Below are 24,943 nucleotides of genomic sequence, written 5' to 3'. Positions count from 1 at the left end.
TATGAAAGTTACTATGTGAGAGGTGTTAAAAGTCCTTCACATGGCCAAACCTACTTACCAAAGCACTGGGTTAATCTCTCTGTTTCTCTATCTCTCTGTGACTTTAATTAACAGCTGCCTCTGTGGCATTAGCATAATGAGCTGATTCATGTTAACCATAATTGTTTTAATGGGTGGAGTTGGGGCTATTATTATTTTAGGAGAATTTTGTTAAACCTTAAAGCATGACTTGACCTCAGAATTAACCAATGTCCAGGTCATCAATCAATCAATCAATCAATCAATCAATCAATCAATCAATCAATCAATCAATCAAGCAATCAAGCAATCAAGCAATCAAGCAATTAAAAATCACACTTAAGTAAAAGTATCTCTACTTGCCAAAAAATGTAGTGCAAAAGAGTAGAAGTGTATGTTGTAAAAATTTGTGGATGTGTGTAAACGTAACATTATGTAGTGCATTTTAGTTACTGCTCAGCAGGCCCACAACATCAGATGACGTTAATATTAGGTTAGATTTAGGTTGGAATGTCAGATGACCAAATTTCTGTCTAGCTAGCAGAGCTTAGTCATAGTCATTAGATCTTAATCCGGCATTTCTACCATTCTGCCAATCATACATTCAAGTTTAGGAGAGAAGCCATGCAAACATTGTTTTACAACATGGTCACATACTGTATTTATTAGGTATAATTCAGCCAAAAATGTAATTTCTGTCTTCATATAATGATGTATTCGTGGCCGCAAAATCACACGTGACGTGAGCTGACCATGACTTCTGACTTCTGATTTTACCAGTAGAAAAATAAATAAATCTAATAATGTTGTCAATGACAGATTGCAAGCATATGTCTCAAACATAATAGTTGAATAAATAATTATAATTATGAAAAGTCGTATTCTGATGTCATCACTTTACTGTTTATTAATGACCAGTACCAATTTATTGTCTGTTCAAGTCCACCATTCCAAGTCTATACAAAATTTAGCATTGTAACCAACAGTAGATGTATACATAATATTATTAGAGTTTTTTACAGAATGTTTGAGAAATAACAATAATAATAGCCCACTCAAATTAACTTTAATTTTATATCTACAGAATCGTGAGAAAACCATGATCTTTATTTAAAAAAAAAAAAAAAAAAAAAAAGACAATTTTTCTTGTGTAATTACCAATAAGTTTTTAAGGTGCATTCATTTAAATGGCCCACCCTGTACTTTACATGTTTTAAGTGGTGGAAAAATTACTAAAAAAATCATATTCAAGTAAAAGTACCATTACTTGCATAAAAATTTAGTGCAAGTAGAGTAAAAGTATCTGTTATAAATACTACTTAATGTAGGAGTAAAAAGTAGCATGTTTGGGAATGAAAATGAATACATTTGAAAATAGGATACAAAGAGGACATTTTTGCACCCGAAAGACACGACAACAAAAGATTGTGAAAATTATAATGCCAAATGTGTGGATAGTATATTAGTATAGTGTTTTGGGAGGACTAGAATTTATTTTCAAAATGCAAAGAAAAATAACAAAATGTAAAGGTGTTCTTAGACTAATCATAGAACAATTTCCTTTTTTATCGCTTCTGAGGAAAAAATAATGGTCTGTTTTTAGTTTGTTTTGCATTCATATTACAGTCAAACTGCGCCAGAATTTGTTCGAAAGAGATCCAAGACAGAAAGAGCATTCTTGGTCTACTTATTTGGTGTGGACAGACATTTGGTTTGCAGTATAAAATGAACTGCATCAACAAAGCATTAGCACCAGAGTTTGACTGATCTAACCAAACCTGCTAAGTGTAAACCGTGTGAAAGGGAGTCATTTCTTTTATTAGAATTTTTGGGATAAACAGTGATATGAACATGCGATATGATTTTAGCGAGAGTCAGTGTTCATCATAGTATTGTTTCTGCCACTTTCACATCTACATACTGTGCAATCCTTTTTCAATCCCTTCTGTCGTTTCATTGTGTCATCTAGATGCAGACACTGAAGCTAGCCAATGCTCTTCAAGCACTGACAAACTGCAAGAGGGATACTCTCCCCAACTCACCTGCCCTTAGCTACCAAAAGCAGCCCCAAAAGACAGTTTCCTTAGCAACCACAGCACCGAAACAGATTTTACTGCTCAAATTCAACAAAGAAAGATGAAAAACCCACAACGCAGCATAGCATAACATAGCTTCCTATTGTTTACTGAACAATTGCTGCACAAATTATCAACCCAAACTCACAAAACCAAACATCAATTCAACCCCGTCTTGTTCTTGGAATTTTTCTATCCCCTGATTCAGACAGAAGCAACCACAGTGCATGTGCTTTGTGCTATTCATATTGCGATGACTGTAATCTCATTAGACAGTGGTCTAGACTGGCTCAGCTAATAAGCGGATGAGCAACATTTAGGTAGGAACATACCTAAAGCTCAGGTTTACTTTTATAATACAGGCATAAAAGACCCGATAAACTTGTGGAGCAACACCAACATATTTACAGAATCTGAAAATCTATACTTCTCAAACAGCTGAAGGGTCAGTTCTGAACTATGAAAGAGGCCAGAATTCGAAGTAGAAAATATGGTACACTACCACAAAAAAAATTTAACAGAAAGATGTTTCAGAAGCCTGAAGTGCAAATTTTCGAAAACCATATTATTATTGTCTCTATGCAAAACTTGATTTTGTGCAAGTGTTGACATCATGGATATTACTTGTCCAGTCTATGCACGAGTGAGTACTTGAAAACTAACATTGGAAATTATTGACCTGGTGTGCATTATTCAGCATTTTAAGTTATTTTAGTGGGTTTGTTTGGAACTGGGGTTGTTCTGACAACATCAGATGCTCTTGGACTGTGTGCCTCTTAGGCCCAATCCAATTCTATTTTTGTACCCCTACCTTTCCCCTTCCCTTTGGCCCTTGAAACAGAGTTTGAAGGGAAAGGGCTTCAAGATTTTCCCTTAAGAATTGGGACAGCACTACACCGGTGTTATTATTATTATTATTACACAGTCCATGTAAATACAAGACAACAACATTAACATTATGCCAGACACTGTAAAAAGATCATTCTCAGCCACTAGACTTTTCTTACTGGGTATTCCAGTGTCATCGAGTGACAGAATGTTACTGCTATACAGGAGTTATTATTAGCGATTAGAGATTTTTTGCAGCGAAATTTAGCACTTTGTTTTTATTTTAACAAACAATTAAAAAAAAAAAAAAAAACTTGACATTTCCAAACCGCGGTATATCTTGAAAACAGTTATCATCTCATGCCTAGTTCACATTTTATTATTGGTAAGCCTCACTTGGAATCTCAACTGACTTGGTAATAAAAAAGTACCAGATACAATGTACTGTACTAGGCATGGGACGATAATTGTTTTTAAAGTATACCACTGTTTGGAAAAGTCAAGGTTTTAAAACAGTCAAAATTTTGTGCTACTATTCCTAGGGTATGTGTACCATTTTTTATTTACTTTTTTATTTACTTTTTTCCAGCAGAAAATATCTCCAAAGATGCCGTTTTAAATTGTAAAGAAATCTGTGTTTTATTAACTGATGACAACAGCGGAAGTCGAATATCATTTGGGTTATCTAGCCTGACATGTTTACTGCTCCAAAATATTTTAAACGTTTCTCAAAATAAAAAATGTTGTGTTCAAAGGAGAAAAAGGTTCTTGTTTTTTACCCAGACATTTAAAAAGAGTATATCTTAGAGGAGTAGTCACTATAAAGCAAAACCGTGAAATGGTTATTTTTTTATATTCATGGTTATCACACCGTCAGAATCTTATACCGGCCCATGTCTATACTGTGTGTTGTACAAATCTATATACAATCAGACAAAATCCAACTGTCCTCTTGTACATGAACCATTTCAAAAAGGAAGGATCTTAGTTTGTAAGTACATTAAGTTGTAAATATGTATTAAACCTCCAATAATTTTGCTAACTGGATAATAGTATTTCATATTTAATTGGTAGCATATAATGTCTTCTTAGAACAAATAAAAACAAGTTTTCAGAATGATTTACATTAAAATTTATTGTCTACAAACTTACAAACAACCATTTACACAACAATATTTTTCCAAAATACATGATCTACAAGAATCTGTCTTCATTCTAGCAGTCTTTTTTATGTAGAGTAATAAAAATAGTGCAATTCAAAACATCTGTGCCTGAAATTTCTGATGCATTTTTTACATCCACATTTCAGTCAGAGAGCATCAGTCTTTTTGTTTCCTGAGGAGAAAGTGCCAAGACCTTGAAAACTTCAGTGCAAATCTCTCTCTCTTTGCATAGGTGCTAAACAGTGGTTCCTTTCACAAATCACTCCACATTCAACACACCACAACACTGTTTGAAAGATTACTATTATACCACATTTTCATTTTCAGACTGCATTCCGAGCAGACGTTTTGACTGACAAAGAAATAGAATAAAACTTCTCATACAACACACAGATTGAATAGTCTATGCAAAATGTAGACGGAAACAGACCTTCACATGCCTGACAAAAATCTCCATATCTTCCTAAAGAAAACCATAAAATGAAGAGGCCAGTGGGTGTCTTGGGTATAAGACATATGGGTAATTTAGGTGGTCTTAGTGTGACAATCCACTTTTCTTCTTCACTGCTGTGTCAGTAAGAGCGATGTTGACACATTGCCACATTTGATTTACTGCATAAGAGCACATACACCCAAGGGTTTACCCTGCATCTGAAAACACTGCAAGTTCATTGATTTTAATAAGGACAGTCCATCACAAAGACAAAACGAAAAAAAAAAAAGTTGTGAAAATGTTAACCTTTGCTGCAATGCGCACTGACAGTCTTTTTGACCAATCGCATTTTATATTGGCTGAATTTCTAAACCCATCCAAACCCTCAGAGTGGATCTAACATACATTTTCCTTCATCAGAGCTTCCTCTAGTGTGTAAGCACCCACTGATACACTAATGAACTTGTCATAACTGTTGTGGTGTGAAAGTTACAATTAACATAAAAACAGTGCCTCCAGGAATTACTACGAGTGTTGACTGCTTTGGAGATTTCCCTGAACTCTTAATTAGATGCAGTACAACTGTGGTCAGACCACTCACACGACTAACCTTACAGAGGAATTAAAATTCACTTTAGAAAAGACCTGCCCAAATCCTGCTCCTGGTGGGCTACTCTCTTAGCTCTCAGCATCCACCGAACACTGAGAAGGTCTCAGCTAAACACTTAAAGGCTTACTTATACTTTTGCGATGAATGATCACCAAAGTCATGCGTTTATACTTTTGCGTGCTGTTTGTGTTTATCTGCGATAACACTTTTCGAAACGTTAGCTGACAGTGAGGTTTTTATGTTCCTCTGTGTCGAATTTCTTCATGGGTGTTTTGTTTTTTCTGAATGCTACCTTAATGTACAAGCAGCTAAAACTCGCTCATTCAGAGGCAGAAACATGCAACAACTTTTATCATAAGATCAACACAAAACAACAGTTTCCATCTAGAGCTACTTCACGGAACTTGTAAACACTCGCTCCAATGGGTTCGCATGGCTCTTGGTCCCGACCACACTGATCACAGCTACTTAGCCAACCAATCACAGAGCTTGCGCTACATGTCATTGCAATGTGCAGTTACATTTACTTTGAGAAGTGCATGTCAGTGTCCGTGACAGTCATAGAGAGGGCTTTGTGACGCCGCGAAGGCTACGCTAGAGCATATGTATGCGCTTGAAGCAGAAGTATTAATCAGCCTTTACAGTTGGGCTACAGGAACAAGTTTGCTTTTAGATGCTTCCGTTTTTTAAAAAATCATTCAAAAATGGCTAAACTCTTTCAGATTTTACATAAAAGAGAGTCTAATCCTGCTCCTGAAAGGCAAGTGTCCTGCAGAGTTAAGCTCAAACTCAGTTTAGCTCTGTTTGGAAGTTTCTAGTCAGGTTTAAATTTCTAATAACACTTAAAACCAGACAACCAAAGTCGCCTGGAAGTTCCCCCGGCAATGCCTATTCTCACCCTGGGATGTCTGTGAAACCCCTGTGGTTGAGTCCATACTGTCATGATGTAATGCCATTTTAACTGTTGGGAGGAAATCTGTTTGGACCAGCAGTGTGGTCTTGATAGAGGTGTGCATTGAAAGCGTATAGCACCTGCAATGAGAGACACACTACAGAAAGTTAAATCATGAATGGGAGAACCTACTATCTCTTGGGCTTAATGCAGTGGTCCTCAACCACTGGGCCGCAGACCGGTACCAGTCCATGGATCAATTACTACCGGGCTGCACAAGAAATCAATAATTATTTCTGTTTTACTTATTATCTGAGTCTGAACTATCTTATATTTAAAAAAAAAAATTTCTCTCGTTTACATCTTGGTCACTTGAACACCAAAGAATAACCCACAAGCAGCAAAATGAGTAAGAAATAATCATCTCTGGAAAGTTTCTTTGCTAAGGGGAAGATGCACAACCCATTTGTCAACAAGTCAGGTGAATCCAACATGTGAAAGATCAACTGCTGGAGATCGTAAAGATTGGCGGCCTTTTAGGGGCCATTTGCATACGTATCTTTTCTAGAGTTTCTAGAGAAATTCATATTTCCAATAGAGGTGTGACAAGTATTGACCGGTCCGCGGTGATAAATCAAATCCCACTATTACCAAATTTAACTACATCATGTCAACTTAAAATGCGGTGTATCTGAAACTTGTTTAAACGTTATTTTTACAGAAATGTAAGCTATACATCATATTTGGCATTTAAATTATGTTTTAATCTTGGATTCAGGCTTTGTACTTCATTTGTGTTCATTATAGGCTAATTGAACCATCTATTTTTGAATAGTTTGGGTTTACATTGATTTGTGTTTAACCTCTTCAAAATCTAAACACTGTGCCTTTTGAAAGGGATGAAATGCCATATCATTCTGTTAGTTTTCATTCCCATTCATAGAAATACACACTAGTGTGTGATATGTTTCTGTTGTTAATGCTGTTATTTTATATTAATATAACATTCTAGCGTGAACTGTGACACAAAGAGATTGATGCGGCGATTTGTCAGTGTTACTTTATCACTCGTACTTGGCGCCAGAGAGTTAAAGACTTGAACCTGAGCACACAGCCAAAGGGTTTGTCAGAAGTGGGATTTGAACCCACGCCTCCAGGGGAGACTGCGACCTGATTGCATCGCCTTAGACCGCTCAGCCTTCCTGACATGCTGGTTCGAGCCTTGCCTGGGTCAGTTGCCGTTTCTGTGTGGAGTTTGCATGTTCTCCCTGTGTTCGCATAGGTTTCCTCCATGTGCTCCGGTTTCCCCCACAGTCCAAAGACATGCGGTACAGGTGAATTGGGTAGGCTAAATTGTCCGTAGTGTATGTGTTTGTGAATGAGTGTGTATGTGTTTTCCAGTGATGGGTTGCAGCTGGAAGAGCATCTGCTGCATAAAACATATGCTGGATAAGTTGCCGGTTCATTGCGCTGTGGCAACCCCAGATTATTAAAGGGACTAAGCCAAAAAGAAAATGAATTATAAAAAATAACATTCTTTGCTCATTTAACGTTTAACGACTAGTCAAAAATAGAATGAAACATTTTTAATAAAATAAAGCAAACATCCCAAACTGTCATCTGTGGCATTGTGTTTTACATTTAAGTACATGCTCTCACATTGGGGCTGGGCGATTTGGCCTAAAATCTAAATCTCGATTAATTGAACATTTTAACCTGATTATTATTAATGAATGATTATTTTATTTATTTATTCAATCTTTTTGCCCATTATAGTTCACTAACAAGTTATTATATACTGATAAAGGCATCTCTGGCATAGCTTCCAATCATCGTGAATGTAGAGCAAAGTAAGGCTCAAGAATATGTCCATCATCCTATTTCACCACAGATCAGATGGGGCTGCAAAGTGGCCACAGAAGTAATGAAGTGGGGTCACGCAACACGTAGGAAAAGTAATTACAAAAAAATTGTCCTGGAAAATTGTGATTAATTATAGGTTCTAAATGTCGATTTTGACTACTTTCGATTAATTGGCCAGCTCTATCTCACGTTTTTTAATTTTACATTTTGGAACTGGTCAAATTTTTGTGCTGCATTTAGACCTTTCTAGTTTCATCTGGAATGTGTCTCAGGCCCCCTTCAATAAGTGTTTTGAGTGATCAGATATATTCAACTCCATTTCAGATCTGATCAGAAAAAAAAAAACACACACACAAAGCTGACCAGGTGTTAACAGCCATATAGTTTTCTATTTGAAACTGAGCTTTGATAAATTCAGATGTGCTTAATTCTTGTTAGAGCTAAACACTGCAGGACAGTAACCCGTCAAAAACAGGTTTCTAAAATATTTATTAGAAAACATATGAAAACACACACAATTGATTTTGTCTGTGTTGGAAAGGGTCCAGAAAACACCCCTTTTTCTTTTCCACTGGCTATGTTGCTTGTAGGATAGTGTGAGAACACACAAGGACTGATCACAACTTTAAAGGGCTTATGTCTTTTCCTTTCACATCTCATTTATCTGTATAATTTAGGGTCAGCACGGGTGAGAGCAGAGAAGAGCTAATTACTGACATAATTCCCGCACTCACATACTCACTCGTATACAGCACACACGCACACACACACACACACACACACAAGAAGATGTAGCAGGATGAAAGATTTAGGACATTCCCTAATCTATCCTCATCCCTCATCATCTCCTTCTAGTTGAGCACAGGACACAAGAGATAGATTTTCCTGCAGAGGGCAGCATTGTGCTCAGATTTAACAGCTGAATTCACTACTTAACACTTCGACCAGTTACAGATACCCCCGTGCTTAAACCAATATTGCAGAATAAGCACATGACTAGTTCAGTAGTAAAAAAAAGAGGGGTGCAAAGCCACCCAAAAAGGAAAAAGCATTGGCATAAAATGCACTGAGATCACTGTGTTCTCCAGTCTTACGTTAGATCTTGGATAATCCTGGGTGGTGCAAAGATCAGACAGCTCTTTATGCGTAAAGAGAAATAATGCCTAATTTTGCATAGAAATTTTGCATAGAAATCGGCAGCCATATTCGGTAGTCATTTAAAGCAAAAACGAAAGACGATTTGGATTTTATTTCCAGAATAAACAAATCTGACATACAGTAAAAATGAAGGTAGAAATGTCAACAGTGCTGTGGCCAAAAGACCTTGATTGGGACGACTTGGTGTGTTACACATTCCCTTATCAATCCAATAAAAAGTGTTGCTGGTTTGGTGAATCAATCGTCTACATGGATATGGCCGTGATGGTCTTCCTTTAAACCATGCAAGTTCCATAACTGCTCAGTGGGCGAGATTCCCGATTGACAGCAGACCTTGCCGTGGGTGGCCAGGTTTTTCTGTGTGCTGAAGGTTCGGGAGCAGGCGGGACACGTGTACACTCGCTCGCTGGAATGCACGGACGACAGGTGGCGGTTCAGGTCCGTGCGGTCACGAAAGTGCTTGAGGCAGTACACACATTGCATCAGCTTCCGTTTGAGGTGGATGGTCTTCTCGTGGCGGTCTGCGTTGGACTTGAGAGTGAAGCTGGCCGGACACTGCGAGCAGTGGTAGCGTGCCGGCTGAGGGTTGAGCGGAGACGCGGAGGCCACTAGTGGGCGATGGTGGTCGAGGCAGTCCAGTGAGAGAGCCATAAGTGAAAGCGTGTGGCTGTATTCGTGCTGTCTCAGTTGAAGCAGGCTGCTAAACAGTTGCTTACACAGAGAGCAGGCGAGCTCCTGCCGCCAGCCCGGCCCTCCGCCCTGCACCTCCGCCACACACACTCCATGCTTCTCCTCCACCATCTGATCTTCCTCTACAGGAACCTGGATGCGCTCCAGCTCTGAGAGGGAGGGAGGGAGAGAGAGGTGAGAACTAACGCCAGGATATCAGCTTATGAATGTGAAAAATAACAGGCAGTCATGTGGCGGGCCATCGGCATCACAGACGCCACGCATACCTGCATTGTTATTTGGACTATTGTCTTCCTCTTGCATTTCCTCCTGTAAGAAGACACACACACACATGCAAATCAACACTTGTGTACTTCGGATCACAAGTCTGTATAGAGGTACTCCTCAGGCATGCAAGTTCAAGAGGTAAAACACAGACACAATGGAAAAGGAAGAGATCTTGAAGAAAGAAAGAAAAGCAGAGAAACAGTTGGCTGCAGAACAGTCAAGGCAACAAAACATGAGATGCAAAAGATAGCATACAAACAATGTTAAGTAGAAATATTGTAATGTTATATGCATAAAGCAATATTTGGTACACAGCCAGTAATGTGGTTCAAATTGTGGTTTCTAACAACAGATGCAACAGGTTACGCTCTTGGGACACAAAAGGATATTCGGCATTTGTCTATGTGAATAGGTGTGTGTTTGTTTGGGAGGTGGAGGGTTACAGAGCTGACTGTTTTTTTTTTAACTTGTGCTCTAGGTGGCATGCAGCTTGTACGTGTATAGGTGTGGCCCATCCCCCTTGTTCTCGATCCGCCCTCCCTTGCGTAAGAGTGACACATTATGGTTTAAGCAAACAGATGGCTTGTCCACAGAGATGGTACAACTTCTTGGGGGGGAGGTCCTGCGAAACCAAATGCCACCTCAGCACACACAGGGAGAATGCAATTTCCTGCTCTCACCCAAGAAAACAAAACCCACCCTGCCCCTCTGCATTTTCCATCACTATTGATTTCTATAGCCACCTGGATCCCCCTTTTATCAGAAGAGGGCAGATATTATCAATATATTAATCAAACTGACAGTTGTACTGGTATTAAGACAATAGGCACCCTCAACTCCTTTTTTTTTTGTAGTTTTGGGATAGAATCAGCAGAGGTCAATGGAATTAGTTTAAATATGGTTAGTAAACATAACCACTATAGAGTTTAGGACGAACGTGATCGCAAAAAGTACAAATAGTTCATTAGTATGGGTTTTATTGGCTGATTGGTGTCCCCCAATCTTAAATGTCTAATCACATTTTTGCTAAATAGTTATGTATTATTAAGCCCAAAGTATTGGAAAATCTACACTAATCTCCAGTGCTTAATTTGTGAGGTGTCACTGAAGAAAGTTAAGAGTGGGTAGAGGGTGTGTGTATGTGTGAGGAAGGGGATCGGTAAAATTAGGTACTGAACCAGATTTCAGAGGTGCCGGATCCAGCTTGTTCCGGCACAAATTAAGGCCTGCTGATCTCACAGGAGAACATAATTTCAAATGAATACATACAGTCTCATCTGTAGGTTTTTTTTTTTTTAGTTAAGCATGAAACCCACACCAATAATTGGCTGTCACTGTGGCATAAGCTGGAAAAACAGGTCATATAACTTTATACAAATGACTAATTACCCACCAAAATGTTAAATATTTACTAATTGCCATAAGAATTCATTCATTCATTCACATTCTTCAGCTTATTTATTAGAGCTCGCCACAGCAGAATAAACCGTCAACTACTCCGGCATACGTTTTACACAGTGGATGCCCTTCCAGCCACACTCCAGTACTAGAAAACACCCCCAGACTTTCACATTCACACACACATTCATGCACTATGGCAATTTTAATTCATTATGAACCTGTGCACTGGTCTTTATTTTGCTCACAGAAAGATAAAAAGAAAAAGACAGAAACATGAATTAAAAATGCGAAGAACTTGCAGGAGCAGAGCAGCAAAAAAAAAAAAAAAAAAAACAGTGAATCTACAGAAACAAGACATTCTTAAAAAAGATATATCAAGAGACACAGAACTGAAAGATAAGTGGCCTATTGGGTGTTTGTTGGACTTACCTCAGTGGGTGAGGCCTTCGGGGCCTGTTCCGCATAGAGCTTGTCTGGGGGGCCGCCAGACTGTGGCATATAGTGGGCCCCTGGGGGCTGTAGCATGGATGGTGGAGGCGGCAGTAGAAGAGGAAGAGGAGGAAGAGTAGATGGAGGAGAAGATGAAGACGCCCCGTGTTTGCTACCAAACAGGCCCCCTGGATGGTGGGAGCTGCTGCTGCCATTGGAGCAACGAGGCCCTGAGGAGCACAGGAAATGAGTCTCACCCACCTACTCTCAGACCAGCGGCCATCTTCCACACAGCAGCAGAGAGAGAGGAGGAGGAAGAGGAGGAGGGGAAGAAGGGGGCAAGGGGCACACATAGCCTTCATTTAGAACCAGAGAGAGGGAAGAAGGAAGAGATGAAGAGACCGGAGTGGGGTTAGGGCTTGGCCTCTCTCGCTCTGTTTTTTGGTCCTCTCAATCCACCCACGAGCCCACGCTAGGGATGGCCATGTGTGTGTGTGTGTGTAAGTGAGAGATAAAGACATTGAAAAGAAGAGGCTTTTAAATGATGGGTGGAAGTTCTCTTCATTTTAAAACCATGTCAGGCTACTTGCCAGAATCTGTGCAAAAGTTCAAACATAATATACATGTAGCCATGCGATTCAGCAGACACCAAGAGTAGGAGAGGTAAAAGTTCAGAGAAAGGTAAAATATTTATACAAATTAAGGACTAAGGTGACATTTTAGCTGACATTTTGGTGAAAGGATAGATGAATAGATATGTGATTTGTCTTTAACTCTTTCTCCACCAGTGACTGGGAATCTTACGGTACATAATTTTTGCCACAACACTTCCCTGCCATTTACAGGCTTTTTCATGCAATCCATGTAAAACCTCCAGAAACAAAAATTCTATTTGACACCAATTTGTTAGGTAGAAGTCTGCTCATAGATTGTTTCAGTCTCAGCAAATTGCACAAAGTGGCCAGAAAGGAGGCACTCGCCAGCACTATCCTGAAAGCTAAAAGGATGAATAGGAGACCCTATTGTCAGTGGTGGGCAAAAATGGTCCTAGACAGCCACTGTTCTTCAGAGCTTTAAATCAGTCTTGATAAAAACATCACCTGCCTTTAGCATTCTAGTAACCCGTGTGCTTTGATTAGGCTGTTCAGGTGTGTTTGTTTAGGGTTGGAGTGCAACTCTGCGGAACTGTGTCTCTCGAGGACCAAATTTGGCAACCCCCCATCCTGTGAATCTCATTTATTTAGATTTTTAGTTTAATTACATTAAATAACAGAGGTATAACTTTAAAAATACACACACCTAACATTATAATGAAAGCATTCAATTGCTTTCCTAACTTTTTATGCTCATTTAGGACAAAAAAAGCTCACCAAGATCGACATCTTTAGATATTACTATTATTAATTATGTGTATATGTCTATTCAAACACGCACCCAAAACCCAGACTTTTGGTCCACTTCAAATCACGTGTACAGAATCTGTTTGGGAAACATTGTCTATTAATCATTATGAGGCACAACGTTTAAATAAAATGAAAGCACAGAACAGACTAACATTTAAGAGCAAGGGGCGTCCCCTTGTGGTTCGGAGGTATGGGTTTGATTATAGGGAGTACAGGCTCTTTAAAGTTTATTTCCACTATTCATAAAAAGATTGAAAATACGGAAGACAAATAGGAAAATACCTTTGCAGGATGATAGCGGGATAGAACTGTAAAATACGGAAGAATCTCGGGAAAAACGGAAGGGGTTGAGAGGTATGCCCCTGACCCCTGTAAAGGGGGTCTGTAAAGTCAGAATTATTAGAATTAAGAATTTTAGAATTTAGAATTTTTTTTCAAATATTTCCCAAATGATGCTTAACAGAGCAAGGACATTTTCACAGTATAAAAGCAGTTTTAAATTTTTAAACACTGTTTTAAGGACCTAATTATTAGATCCTGTAATATATATATATATATATATATATATATATATATATATATATATATATATATATATATATATATATATATATATATATATATTTTTTTTTTTTTTTTTTTTTTTTTCAATAGTCTACAGAACAAATTATCATTATACAATAATTTACCTAATTACCCTAACCTGCCTATTTAACCTAATTAACCTTGGTGTCTTGAAAAATTTCTAGTTAAATATTATTTACTGTCATCATGGCAAAGATAAAATAAATCAGTTATTAGAGATAACTATTATGTTTAGAAATGTGTTGAAAAATTCTTCTCTGCGTTAAACAGAAATTGGGGAAAAAAATAAACAGCGGGGCTAATAATTCAGGGGGGGCTAATAATACTGTCTTCAACTGTATATTTGCACTACATTGTTTGCAGCTTGTTTAAACATTGTTGGTAACACCCTGTCCTGTGGATCTAACAGACTCATGCCCACATTGTTATGTCCACATGTACACCATTTTCCCACCTTTGATTTAAAAAATATCCATCCACATAAAAAAGCAAGTATGCACTGGGATACATTGTTAAGGAACTTAGAATAAAGCTGTGTTAACCAATCAGAAAGCAGAAAATAACGTTCATGCTGGTGTCAAAAACTTAGTGGCCTCATGACCACACAGTTACCAGAGTTTCTACAAATCTCCATCCTGCTGGAGTTTTTATAAAATTTTAGTGACCTGATATTACGTTTTTATTTGGACGAGCAGCCAAACCATGTAGTAAAATGAAGGTTTTGAAAATACCCATGTTCATGTGGACAGGGCTTCATTGTGCTAAACCACAAGTGCATATGAAGTGTGTTATTTGTGATTAGGCTATACCAGCAGTTCTCAATTGTGGTCTTCGCAACCGCCACACATTTTGTTTGTCTCTCTTGTTTAACAAACCTGATTTAGAAAACCAGTTCATTAGAAGTGAGCTCTATAAAAGGACAATGTTTTGCAATTGACATGTTTTCTACATATTGTTTACTGCTTTCTACCCCCTGACAATATCTGTCAACATTGGAATGTTAAAATAAGCGATATGCCCACCATAACAATTTATTTAGATTTTTCTTTGATTACATTGAATAACAGAGGTGTCACTTAAAAAATACACACATCTAACATTATAATGAAAGCATTCGATTTCTTTCCTAACTTTTTATGCTCATTTAGGACAAAATTAGTGGTGTTTGGATAAGCTCAACAAGATCGACATCTTTAGATGTTATTATTATTATTATTAATTATCTGTATATGTCTGTTCAAACACGAACCTAAAACCCAGACTTTTGCTCAGCTTTAAATCATGTGTATAGAATTTGTTTAGAAACTGCATCTATTTATCACTATAGAGCACGTCAACTGACAGTCATGCATCGCTATACGACTGTTATTACAGCACCTGTAATAAAAAGGAAGTGAATTGCGTTTTTTATATTTATTTTAAAGTGTTTCCATGCCTAAATAAAATGAAAACACAGAACAGACTAACATTTAACAGCAAGCGGTGTCCCCTGTGGATTCTGTAGTATGGGTTGCGTATAGGAAGGATCACTGTTTAATGCTTAATGCCACCCTTCGTAGAGAGATTGAAAATATGGAAGAAATATGAGAAAATACCTTTACAGGATGATAGTGGTATAGAACTGTAAAATATGGGAGAATCCCTGGAAAAATGGGAGGGTTGAGAATGCCTCTGACCCCTGTAACCGGCTGTACATTACATTGTTTGCAGCTTGTTTGAACATTCTTTGAAACTTACATTGTTTGAAACTTATTACAGAAGTGTAAAGTTAGGTTGCTGTGATTCGTCAGTATAATCAATGATGATAACTAGTTGTTATCAATATTTTTAATCGACTGATCCTTTTATATCATTTTAATTTGACCTTTTTAAATCTCATTTTCATTTTTTTGAGTAAAATAATCACAGTAATTACAAACCATTATTTAATAAAATGTATGGTGTTAAGTAACTAAATATTTAACTTATATTAAACTAAAAAAAAACTAGTCAGGATAGAGGGAAAGATGAATGCAGCAATGTACAGAGACATCCTGAATGAAAACCTGCTTCAGAGTGCTCTTGACCTCAGACTGGGGCGACAGTTCATCCTAACATAAAAATGTAACATAAAAAATGTGAAAAAGTGAAGCGTTATGAATACTTTCTGGATGCACTGTATATTAGCTTATAGACAAACCAGCTGATTGACTTTGAAATGCTCCAGTGTGCCTGTATCTGTGGTTACACTCAGTAAACAGCGGTGAGTTCGGTGAACTTATGACCTTTACAGTAAGTCATTTCTGTTGAAAACGTAAACACAATGACAAATCAGTGGTTTTTTAGAATATGCTCAAGAGCACTCAAGTGTTAGCGCGAAATAGCTGTTTTTAAAATTTCACAATTGATTGGAACCGAATTCCATATATATATATATATATATATATATATATATATATATATATATATATATATATATATATATATATATATATATATATATATATATATATATATGTATAACTAAATACATTCCAGGGAAATTTCAGTAAAAAAGTTTCACCCCCAGATAAAAGCCTTCTAAATTCTTTACTTGATACAGCATCTTTAAATACTGCCGCAAGACATGACATAACATGTGCACATTTTTCAGACCTGTTCTAGACCTAGATTAATGTGAGAGGTCAAATAGAACGTATCCTGGGCTACTGGGCTACTTTCAAGCCGCTGTGTTTCTGAATGTCTTTTTTTGGAGAAGAAGAATGTTTGTGGACTCCTGTTGTTGGTTGCTGGTTAAGAGCTAAGTGGACAGATGCACATGTTACAGTAATGCATAACCACCAACAGATTCCTGGAATTCTCTCCTACACGTCCACTCCCAACTAACACACTTCGCCCTCTCATTTCTCTTTCCTCACGTCCACAATCTGCAATCGTAGTCGTGCCTCTGACTCTTCTATACCAATTAACAGCAAATGAATCTAAATGTATGGTTCACATCAAACCGTCATTGTCTCGTATTTGCAAAATTCCCTACTGAAATGCACTGTGCTTGATTGCCATTGTAAAAAGTTTCCAGGAATTTCTTCAGAACAATTTGGTGCAGGTTTGATAGGATCTGAGGCGCATTTGACTTAATTACCACCAACTGTGGTCCATTTACAATAGAATTTTAAACACAGATCACAGGTCAGTGTTTTAGCTCAAGATTGTAAAACTTAAGCTCATAGATTAGCAAAATTTCTCTCTTATAAGTTAAATGAAGTACACTGTAAAATATCTGTAAATGTGCAGGTTTTTTTGTAATCTATTTTTTATCTTTTATAATTTTTCCTTGTTTTTTTATGCTTTTAAATTGCATTATGGGCCCCAGTATTTCTTTCATCAACATTTAACCTTGTAAAGTTTGAAAAAGTGACATTTATTAACATTTTTAATAGTTTAATTTGTTATATTGTCTGGGTTGGTGTTGTATATTACGGTATAAAAACTTGTAATAAAGTGCCAGTACATTGTCTGTTATTTTACAGGCCATTTTTCTATATATATTATTTCTTATTTCTTATTATTTCTTATTCTTATACGTTATATTATTTTAAACTATTAAAATGTCATTAAACATAACTTTGTGTTGTAAATGAGGGCGATGCCAACCCTCTTGTGCACCACCAGAGGGAACCATCGCCAGAATTCTGATTCGACTCACGGACTCAAAATCCCATAAGCCCTGCTACCTGGCACTGATTACGGTCCAGGTGCAACTCATCAGCTCTCGTGTATATATACCACACTCACGCTCCGGTTCTTTGCGAAGTCTTGATTTGCCTGGCTGTCATTTCTGAGCGTTCCATACTCCCTGCTTCGGACTGATCTGTGATTCTGACCCTGTGCTTGTTCTACGATTACGAAAGACATCTGCCTGCCCCTGATCTCCAGCCTGTTATTCTGACCAGTAAGATATCTGCCTGCCTTTGAACTTTTGCCTGTCCCACGTTCTGTCTCCTGGATTGCCCCTTTGTGTTTGTTTGTATGTGTGCTCTTAATAAAGCTTGCAAATGGATTCAATGCCTTCTGACTCATCACAACAGAAGACTTCGCCACTACAGAATCCAGCAGCTTTAGCACAAGTCTCGACTGAACTTTCCGCTCAAGCCACTCAGTTAGCCACCCATCATCAACAACTCACCCATCTAACTTCTCTCACGGAGGAACTGGTGAGAGCTATGCAGCAACTCCGTCATCCGAATCCTGCAGTTACCCCGCCTGCTACCATGACAGCTTCTCAACCAACGCATGTCTCCAATGCTCCGGCTACCGTAAGTCCCCGATTAGCTTTTCCTGAAAAGTTTGATGGGTCACCTTCTCGCTGCAAAGGCTTCTTATTGCAATGCAAACTATTTGTTAACCAACAACCTGCATTATATCCCACTGATTCTAGTCGGGTGGCTTTTGTATGCAACCTGTTAACGGGGAAAGCGCTGGAATGGGCTACAGCGATATGGAAGGAGGAGGAATGTAACTATCCCACATTTGAAACTTTTCTCAAGCAATTTCGGGAAGTGTTCGAGCACCCAGCAGATGGGAGAAGCCCCGGTGAGCAGTTACTTTCTCTTACACAAGGGCGTAACACAGCTGCAGAATACGCCCTGTCATTTCGCACTCTCGCCGCTCAAACTAACTGGGTTGAGGATACACTGAAGACACTATTCAGACGGGGTCTGAATATCAATCTACAATCTGAATTGGCTTGCCGTGACGAAGGAAAGAAATTGAACGAACTCATTGAACTTACCATCCGTCTTGATCATTTGATTCGCAGCCGTAGAAATCCTCGCACACAGCTCCATGTTTCAAGTGACACGCCCCCTGATGAACCCATGCAACTGGGTTTCACCCGTCTCACCCATGAAGAAAGAATGCATCGATTGCAAAATCATCTATGCCTGTACTGCGGTCAATCAGGGCACAGGAAATCCACCTGCAGCGTACGACCTCAGACACCAGTTCAATCAGTGAGTCCTTCCCATGTTCCTGCACTTTTCAGTGTACTGATTCCTGTAATTATTAAATTTGATAAAAGAATGATTAATACTACGGCTCTTGTCGACTCTGGATCTGCCGGAAACTTTATATCTAAGAAATTTGCTTTATGTCACGAACTATCTCTCAGCTCATATGATTCCTGTCTTGCAGTAGAAGCACTAGACGGTCGTCCTGTGGGTGAAGGACGCATCCGTATGATTACGAATAAGCTACAGTTACAAGTTGGTGTTCTACACATTGAAGAAATGCAATTCTACATTATTGATTCAGTTAATCATCCACTGGTGTTGGGACTGCCCTGGTTAAGGCGACATGATCCTCATATCTCCTGGAGGGACGGACAGATATTGCAGTGGAGTGAGTCATGCATGAAACAGTGCATCCAGCCCATTCACAAAATTCCATTACGAACCACCAATGTGTTACCTGAACTCGTTGATGAACTAATCCCCATTGAGTACCATGACTTACATGAAGCTTTTAGCAAACAAAAAGCTACTCAACTTCCCCCACATCGACCAAGTGATTGTGCTATTGAGTTAATTCCAGGTCCTCCAACGGGTCGAATATTCCCTCTGTCACAACCTGAGCACAAGGCAATGTCTGAATATATCGACGAGGAATTGGCCAAGGGTTTCATCCGACCTTCTACATCTCCTGCTTCAGCTGGATTCTTCTTTGTAAAGAAGAAAGATGGCAGTTTACGTCCCTGTATTGATTACCGAGGGCTCAATGAAATCACCGTAAAATTCCGCTATCCATTACCCCTCGTACCTCCTGCCCTGGAACAATTAAGAAAGGCTAGATATTATACCAAGCTTGATCTTCGCAGTGCATATAACCTTGTCAGAATCCGTGCTGGTGACGAGTGGAAGACCGCGTTTTCCACCACTAGGGGGCACTATGAGTACACGGTAATGCCCTTCGGCCTGTCAAACTGTCCATCCGTGTTCCAATCTTTTATGAACGATGTCTTTCGGGATATGCTGGATCGCTGGGTCATCATTTACATCGACGACATCCTCATATATTCAAACACGATGAAGGAACATGTTGAACATGTACGTATGGTGTTGCAACGCATGATTCAACATCGTCTGTACGCCAAATTAGAGAAGTGTGAATTTCACCAGACACAGATCGCCTTTTTGGGATACGTCATCAGTGCAGAAGGGATTACCATGGATGATACGAAGGTACAGGCAGTTCAACGATGAACACTTTGTTAAACCGTACAGTTGAATTTTCAACGTTAAAAGTCAACAGAGCAGAGCAGAGCAGAGATAAATGTCAACAGAGCAGAGATAAATGTCCCATAATGCAATTCACAATCATAAATATACAACACTTTATACAACACTTGTGAATCACAAAAAAAAAAAAAAAAAAAAAAAAAAAATATATATATATATATATATATATATATATATATATATATATATATATATATATATATATATTATTAACAATGATTTGCCCTATAAACAAATAACTTGCCCTACTGTTGGGTTCTTAATCTAATGTTAAATTGCTCTGAATGTAGAAACATAGATGCGTAGATACGAGAATACAGGAAACACGTTGTGCTACACCAAATTCAAAAGAAACTAGTACAGAGTTGCGGGTCAACTGAAGTTAACCGCCAGCTAGCTTGTCTTATGCTATTTGTTCAGAAGAGCAGACATGACATTAAATTGTATACTTTATTGAGAAAGTAAGTACTTCACAACTATTAAAAGGTACTATATACAATATTAATGTAATCTGGACATAATTCGCTCACTCTATAGTCATTATTGTGTGACCTACCAATGCCATTTGCATTACTTCACTGACACTCAGAAATCCTCCCTTATGGCCTCATGGGATAATAAAGTGTCCGCTTGATGAATTTCATGATCTCATTGGAAGTAATAGGTCTTCCGGGGACTTCTTGCCTACTGTTTAATGAATAATGTGAAAGTTTTCAGTAATAAATTTAGTGTAACAAGTAATTTATCGTTAATAGTAAACATTACTTGCACTTGCCACAAAATATGAAAGTATTATTGTTATTATATTAACATGAGAAGGAAATTATTGATCTGTACTGTTTGTACTGTTCCTTTCTCCTAAATAAATTCAAAAACTTGTTACACCTAAAAGAACGAACTAACTTTATTAGTGAAAACACATAAATTAAATTTGTCTAACTTAATTCATTCAATAATAACAAGTGAAAGTAATTTGTTTAAGTTTTCACTTTTTACAGTGCACAACATTACAATGAAAAAATGGCAGTCAGTGTTGCCAGATACACTCGAATGTTTCCAGCCCAAACTGTCCTAAACCCTCCCAAATGCACAAAAAAGTGCCTAAAACTAAAATTGAGTAGGTATGCACACTTGGTTTTTGTTAATATTTAACATAAACTGCATGTTCAAAATATCCAAACTCATCCCAAATTTTGTCAACCTGCTTAAGCCTTTTTTACCAGCACAATAAAAAAAAAATATAGGAAAAATATCTAGTAAATTATTATTTACTGTTATCGTAGCAAAGTTAACATAAATCAGTTATTAGATAGAGTTATTAAAACTATTATGTTTTGGAAATGTTTGAAAAAAAAATCTCTCGGTAAACAGAAATTGGGGTAAAATATAAACAGGGGGGCAATAATTTAGGGGGGCTAGTAATTCTGACTTCAACTGTATATTAAATAAGTATTCAGTTTAAGTAATTTCAGTTTAAAAATTCTGTTTATTTGAATAACACTTTTCACAAAATGTATTGTTTCAAAGCAGCTTTACAAAAAACTACATTATTGCATTACAATCAAAATCAGAAAAGTTTAGGAGTTTATAGGGAGTGTATAGGGTGGACATTATATATAAACAGTTTACCTGCAGTTATATAGTATATAGTGTAAGGAAATGTCTATGTGTTCAATGAAGTGTAACTTGCAAAAATATGCGATAAATATGATTTTGAATGTTGGATGCATGGATAAAACATTCATAAAACTGTCTGCTACAACCCACCAAGTGTTATGACTTATGAGTTGTGCAAAAAAAAAAAAAAAAAAAAAAAAAAAGGAAGCAGACAAATAGCTGGAACTGCAGGACAGTTTTACCTTCATTAGTGAAGCATTTACACCCAACCAGGAAGGCACATGCTCAGTCCAATTTAATGAAATTTCAGTCCAAAAATAACCAAATATCCAGCTCAGTTGTGCTGACAGATTGCCAACAGATGCACAATTATGAGCCCCTTCATTTGAATTCCAACTTTAAATCGAAAGCAAAGCAACTGAATTCCAAGCAAAATCCAAACAGTAGTGCAGCACGTCCCATCTACAGCAAATTAAATAGAATTCGCTCAGTAGGCTTTACTTCATTGAATTTTATCGAATTTATTGATTGCCACACAAGAAGGATTTTAAATTATGTTTACAAATTGCTTATGTTTCTTTGCTCCTATTTTTGTGAAATTTGTGTTATTTAAAATTAAAGAACATAAAAAAATGTAATAGCCTGCCATACTTTGGAATGCCACGACTAACCATTGAGAAGCAAGAAAGCTCTGTAATACTATTTAAAAAAAGTCTTCATGAAATGAAAATTTAGCATGATTATTTTGCTACTGCACAATGTGATGCTGCGTTCACACCAGACGCGGATGAAGCGTCAAGTGCGAGTGATTTGCATGTTAAGTCAATGCAAAGACACGGATAGACATCCTGCAACACGATACGTGCGAATGAGGCGGTGCTACTAACGCAATTTGCGCAAATGAAGCGGCATGAGTGGAGTGGTTTGCTAAACTTCAGCGGACATTCGTGAGCATTAACCAACCAGCAGCTTTCTCTTGTAGAGGCATGATTATGACCTAGCACCTGTTGTTGGTGTCCCGGGGAAGGTCCTCCTGCTGACAGCGGACAGCAGTTCATCAAACTGGGCTGGGCTCAATCTGAATCACCGCTGAAAGCTTTCATCATCCAGGTATTGCTTCTAGAAGATTTGATGAACTCACAGAGCTGAGTGCACCTCTAAATGGATCTAGTAGACTCATTTTCTCTATAAAATCCATGTTAGTCATTTAGCAACGAAGCTAGAGTCACCGGACAGACAGAAGCCCTGCCCATGACGTGAATCCGCGCCTATTGTGAAGTGAATTTGACATTCGAATAAAGTGAGTAAACACGCATCTATTTACTGGTTAATATCACGATTTGTTCTGGTGTGCATCTGGTAAACAATTTGTTTGTTTTGGTCTTGGAATGATAGTCTGTTTATGATGTCAGCTTGATGGATTGACTGAAATAAGCTTAGCCATGTCTCTTCAACTATTAGTTGTCTGCAAGTGAAATAAGAGAGGAGGCGTGCAAAAATAAAGGCCCGCCCCTACTCAATATCCCGTTTCAGTTTGAAGTACATGATCATACTGAAATAAATGTCTGAGGCAACTTTCAGTTCACACTGACTTTAAATTGAAGTCTTTCACACTGTTCTTAAACCAGGGTTGCATCTGAAATCGCATACTTCCATATTATTTAGTACGCTAAAACAGTATACAAGCCGAGTAGTATGTTCGAATATACAGAATTCGAAAAACACCATGCGAGAAGTACCCAGATGACTTACTACTTCCAAGATTCTTAAGTGTGTATCCGATGGACGCTATGCTATCCCATGATGCCACGCTAGAGAATTCATGTATGGAAGTGAAGTGACACAACTAGTAGGGTATAGATCACATGATCATGACAAAATGACAACTGTAATACATCCGAGTTCCAGTCATACCACTCACATTCTGTATAGAATGTGCTTTCTCAAACAGTCGAGTAGTAAATTCTAATTTAACGCAGTACTTACGAGGTAGTAGACGATATCTGGACACAGCCCAGGTTTTATTCATTTAAAAAAAAATTTGTATGATAATTTTTCTTTTGTATATTTTAATAAGTACTGCTCAGGGTAAGCATGTTGTTTAATTTCTAAATAAATGTATTGATTAAACTGAACAAGGAAAGAACATTGTTTCACTAATATTTTGAAGTAAAATTTAGATTTTATCAAGTTACTGGAAACATTAGAAACCAAATTTCATTTAATACAGAAAATGCTATATACCAAAATGATCTCACAGCAATTTGTAACGTTATGATCTAGTGGCTAATTCCTAGGAATTTGTATGATGTCATTCATACAATTTAGTACAATTTGCTCACCGCCTAATGACAGTTAGGTTTAGGGGCAGGGTCAGGTGCCACTCCTTCTTTTCAAAACTGTACTTTCGTATGACTGAACTCGTACAAATTAGCCACTAAACTGTCAAAACGTAAAATATTCACGATTCCTTGTGAGATCAGGCTGTATATACTTATATCAATTACTTTAAAAATTAATTATTTTTAGTAATTAACATATTTATTCATTTATATTTGTAATATTATTTTCAATATATGTCATTTGTCAAGAACATTCAGATGTTTTTATACATTTATATAGTAAAATACTGCAATGTAATCTAAAAAAATATAAATTTTTATAATTTTCCATAACTTTTAAGCATAGTATACAGTACTGTAAATTGTTCTGTACCTTAAGTACCTTAAGTCTTTATAGCCTTGCAATATATTGAACACTGTATTATTGTTGAACACTGTACTGTTTTACAGTATTTATTGTGCAATTTCCACACTGCGCTTGTTTTGTATTGTACATAGAGCATGGTGATTGTTCCTTCTTTGGAACTACTCACTCATTCCTAGTAAGTGCAAATTTGTATATACATACACACACACACACACACACACACACACACACACACACACACACACACACACACAAACACAGACACGCACTGTCTCTTTCCCCTGAGACTCCGGCAGTGGCGTTGAAGAGGACAGGTTGTCAGCCTGCTGTCAGTGTGTATAGATCAGTAGAGAAGACAGACACACACCTAAAGCAAATCACACCACCAAACCTGACCCAGGATCAGCCAATAACACACTATCTGGGTTAATCACAGCAGCCTGCAGGACGCAAGGGGACCCGCCGTGACCCGCTCGGCTCGATCAAATCAATTCCTTTCCCAGAGACTTCAACAAATCCACTTTGAA

General features: G+C 37.7%; 1 protein-coding gene across 3 annotated transcripts in view; it reads right to left on the bottom strand.

Moving 5' to 3' along the window:
• zbtb46 (zinc finger and BTB domain containing 46) overlaps positions 1-24,943 on the bottom strand; it is a 143,482-nt gene that overhangs the window by 9,640 nt on the left and 108,899 nt on the right. Inside the window, exons 4-6 of one of the 3 annotated variants that reach the window (XM_021469914.2) lie at positions 11,828-12,057; positions 9,997-10,039; positions 4,042-9,879 (exon numbers count right to left, since the gene is read on the bottom strand). The exons of the other annotated variants lie outside the window; for them this stretch is intronic. Coding sequence (XP_021325589.1) covers positions 9,278-9,879; positions 9,997-10,039; positions 11,828-12,057 — 875 coding nt within the window. The 3' untranslated portion in view covers positions 4,042-9,277. Of the gene's footprint in view, positions 1-4,041; positions 9,880-9,996; positions 10,040-11,827; positions 12,058-24,943 lie in introns of those variants that run through there. 3 annotated transcript variants of the gene reach the window in all.

Source organism: Danio rerio, chromosome 23 (assembly GCF_049306965.1).
Source record: "Danio rerio strain Tuebingen ecotype United States chromosome 23, GRCz12tu, whole genome shotgun sequence".
Lineage (NCBI taxonomy): Eukaryota > Metazoa > Chordata > Actinopteri > Cypriniformes > Danionidae > Danio > Danio rerio.
Note: the sequence above shows the minus strand (reverse complement) of the source record. Positions and strands in the feature narration are given on the sequence as shown.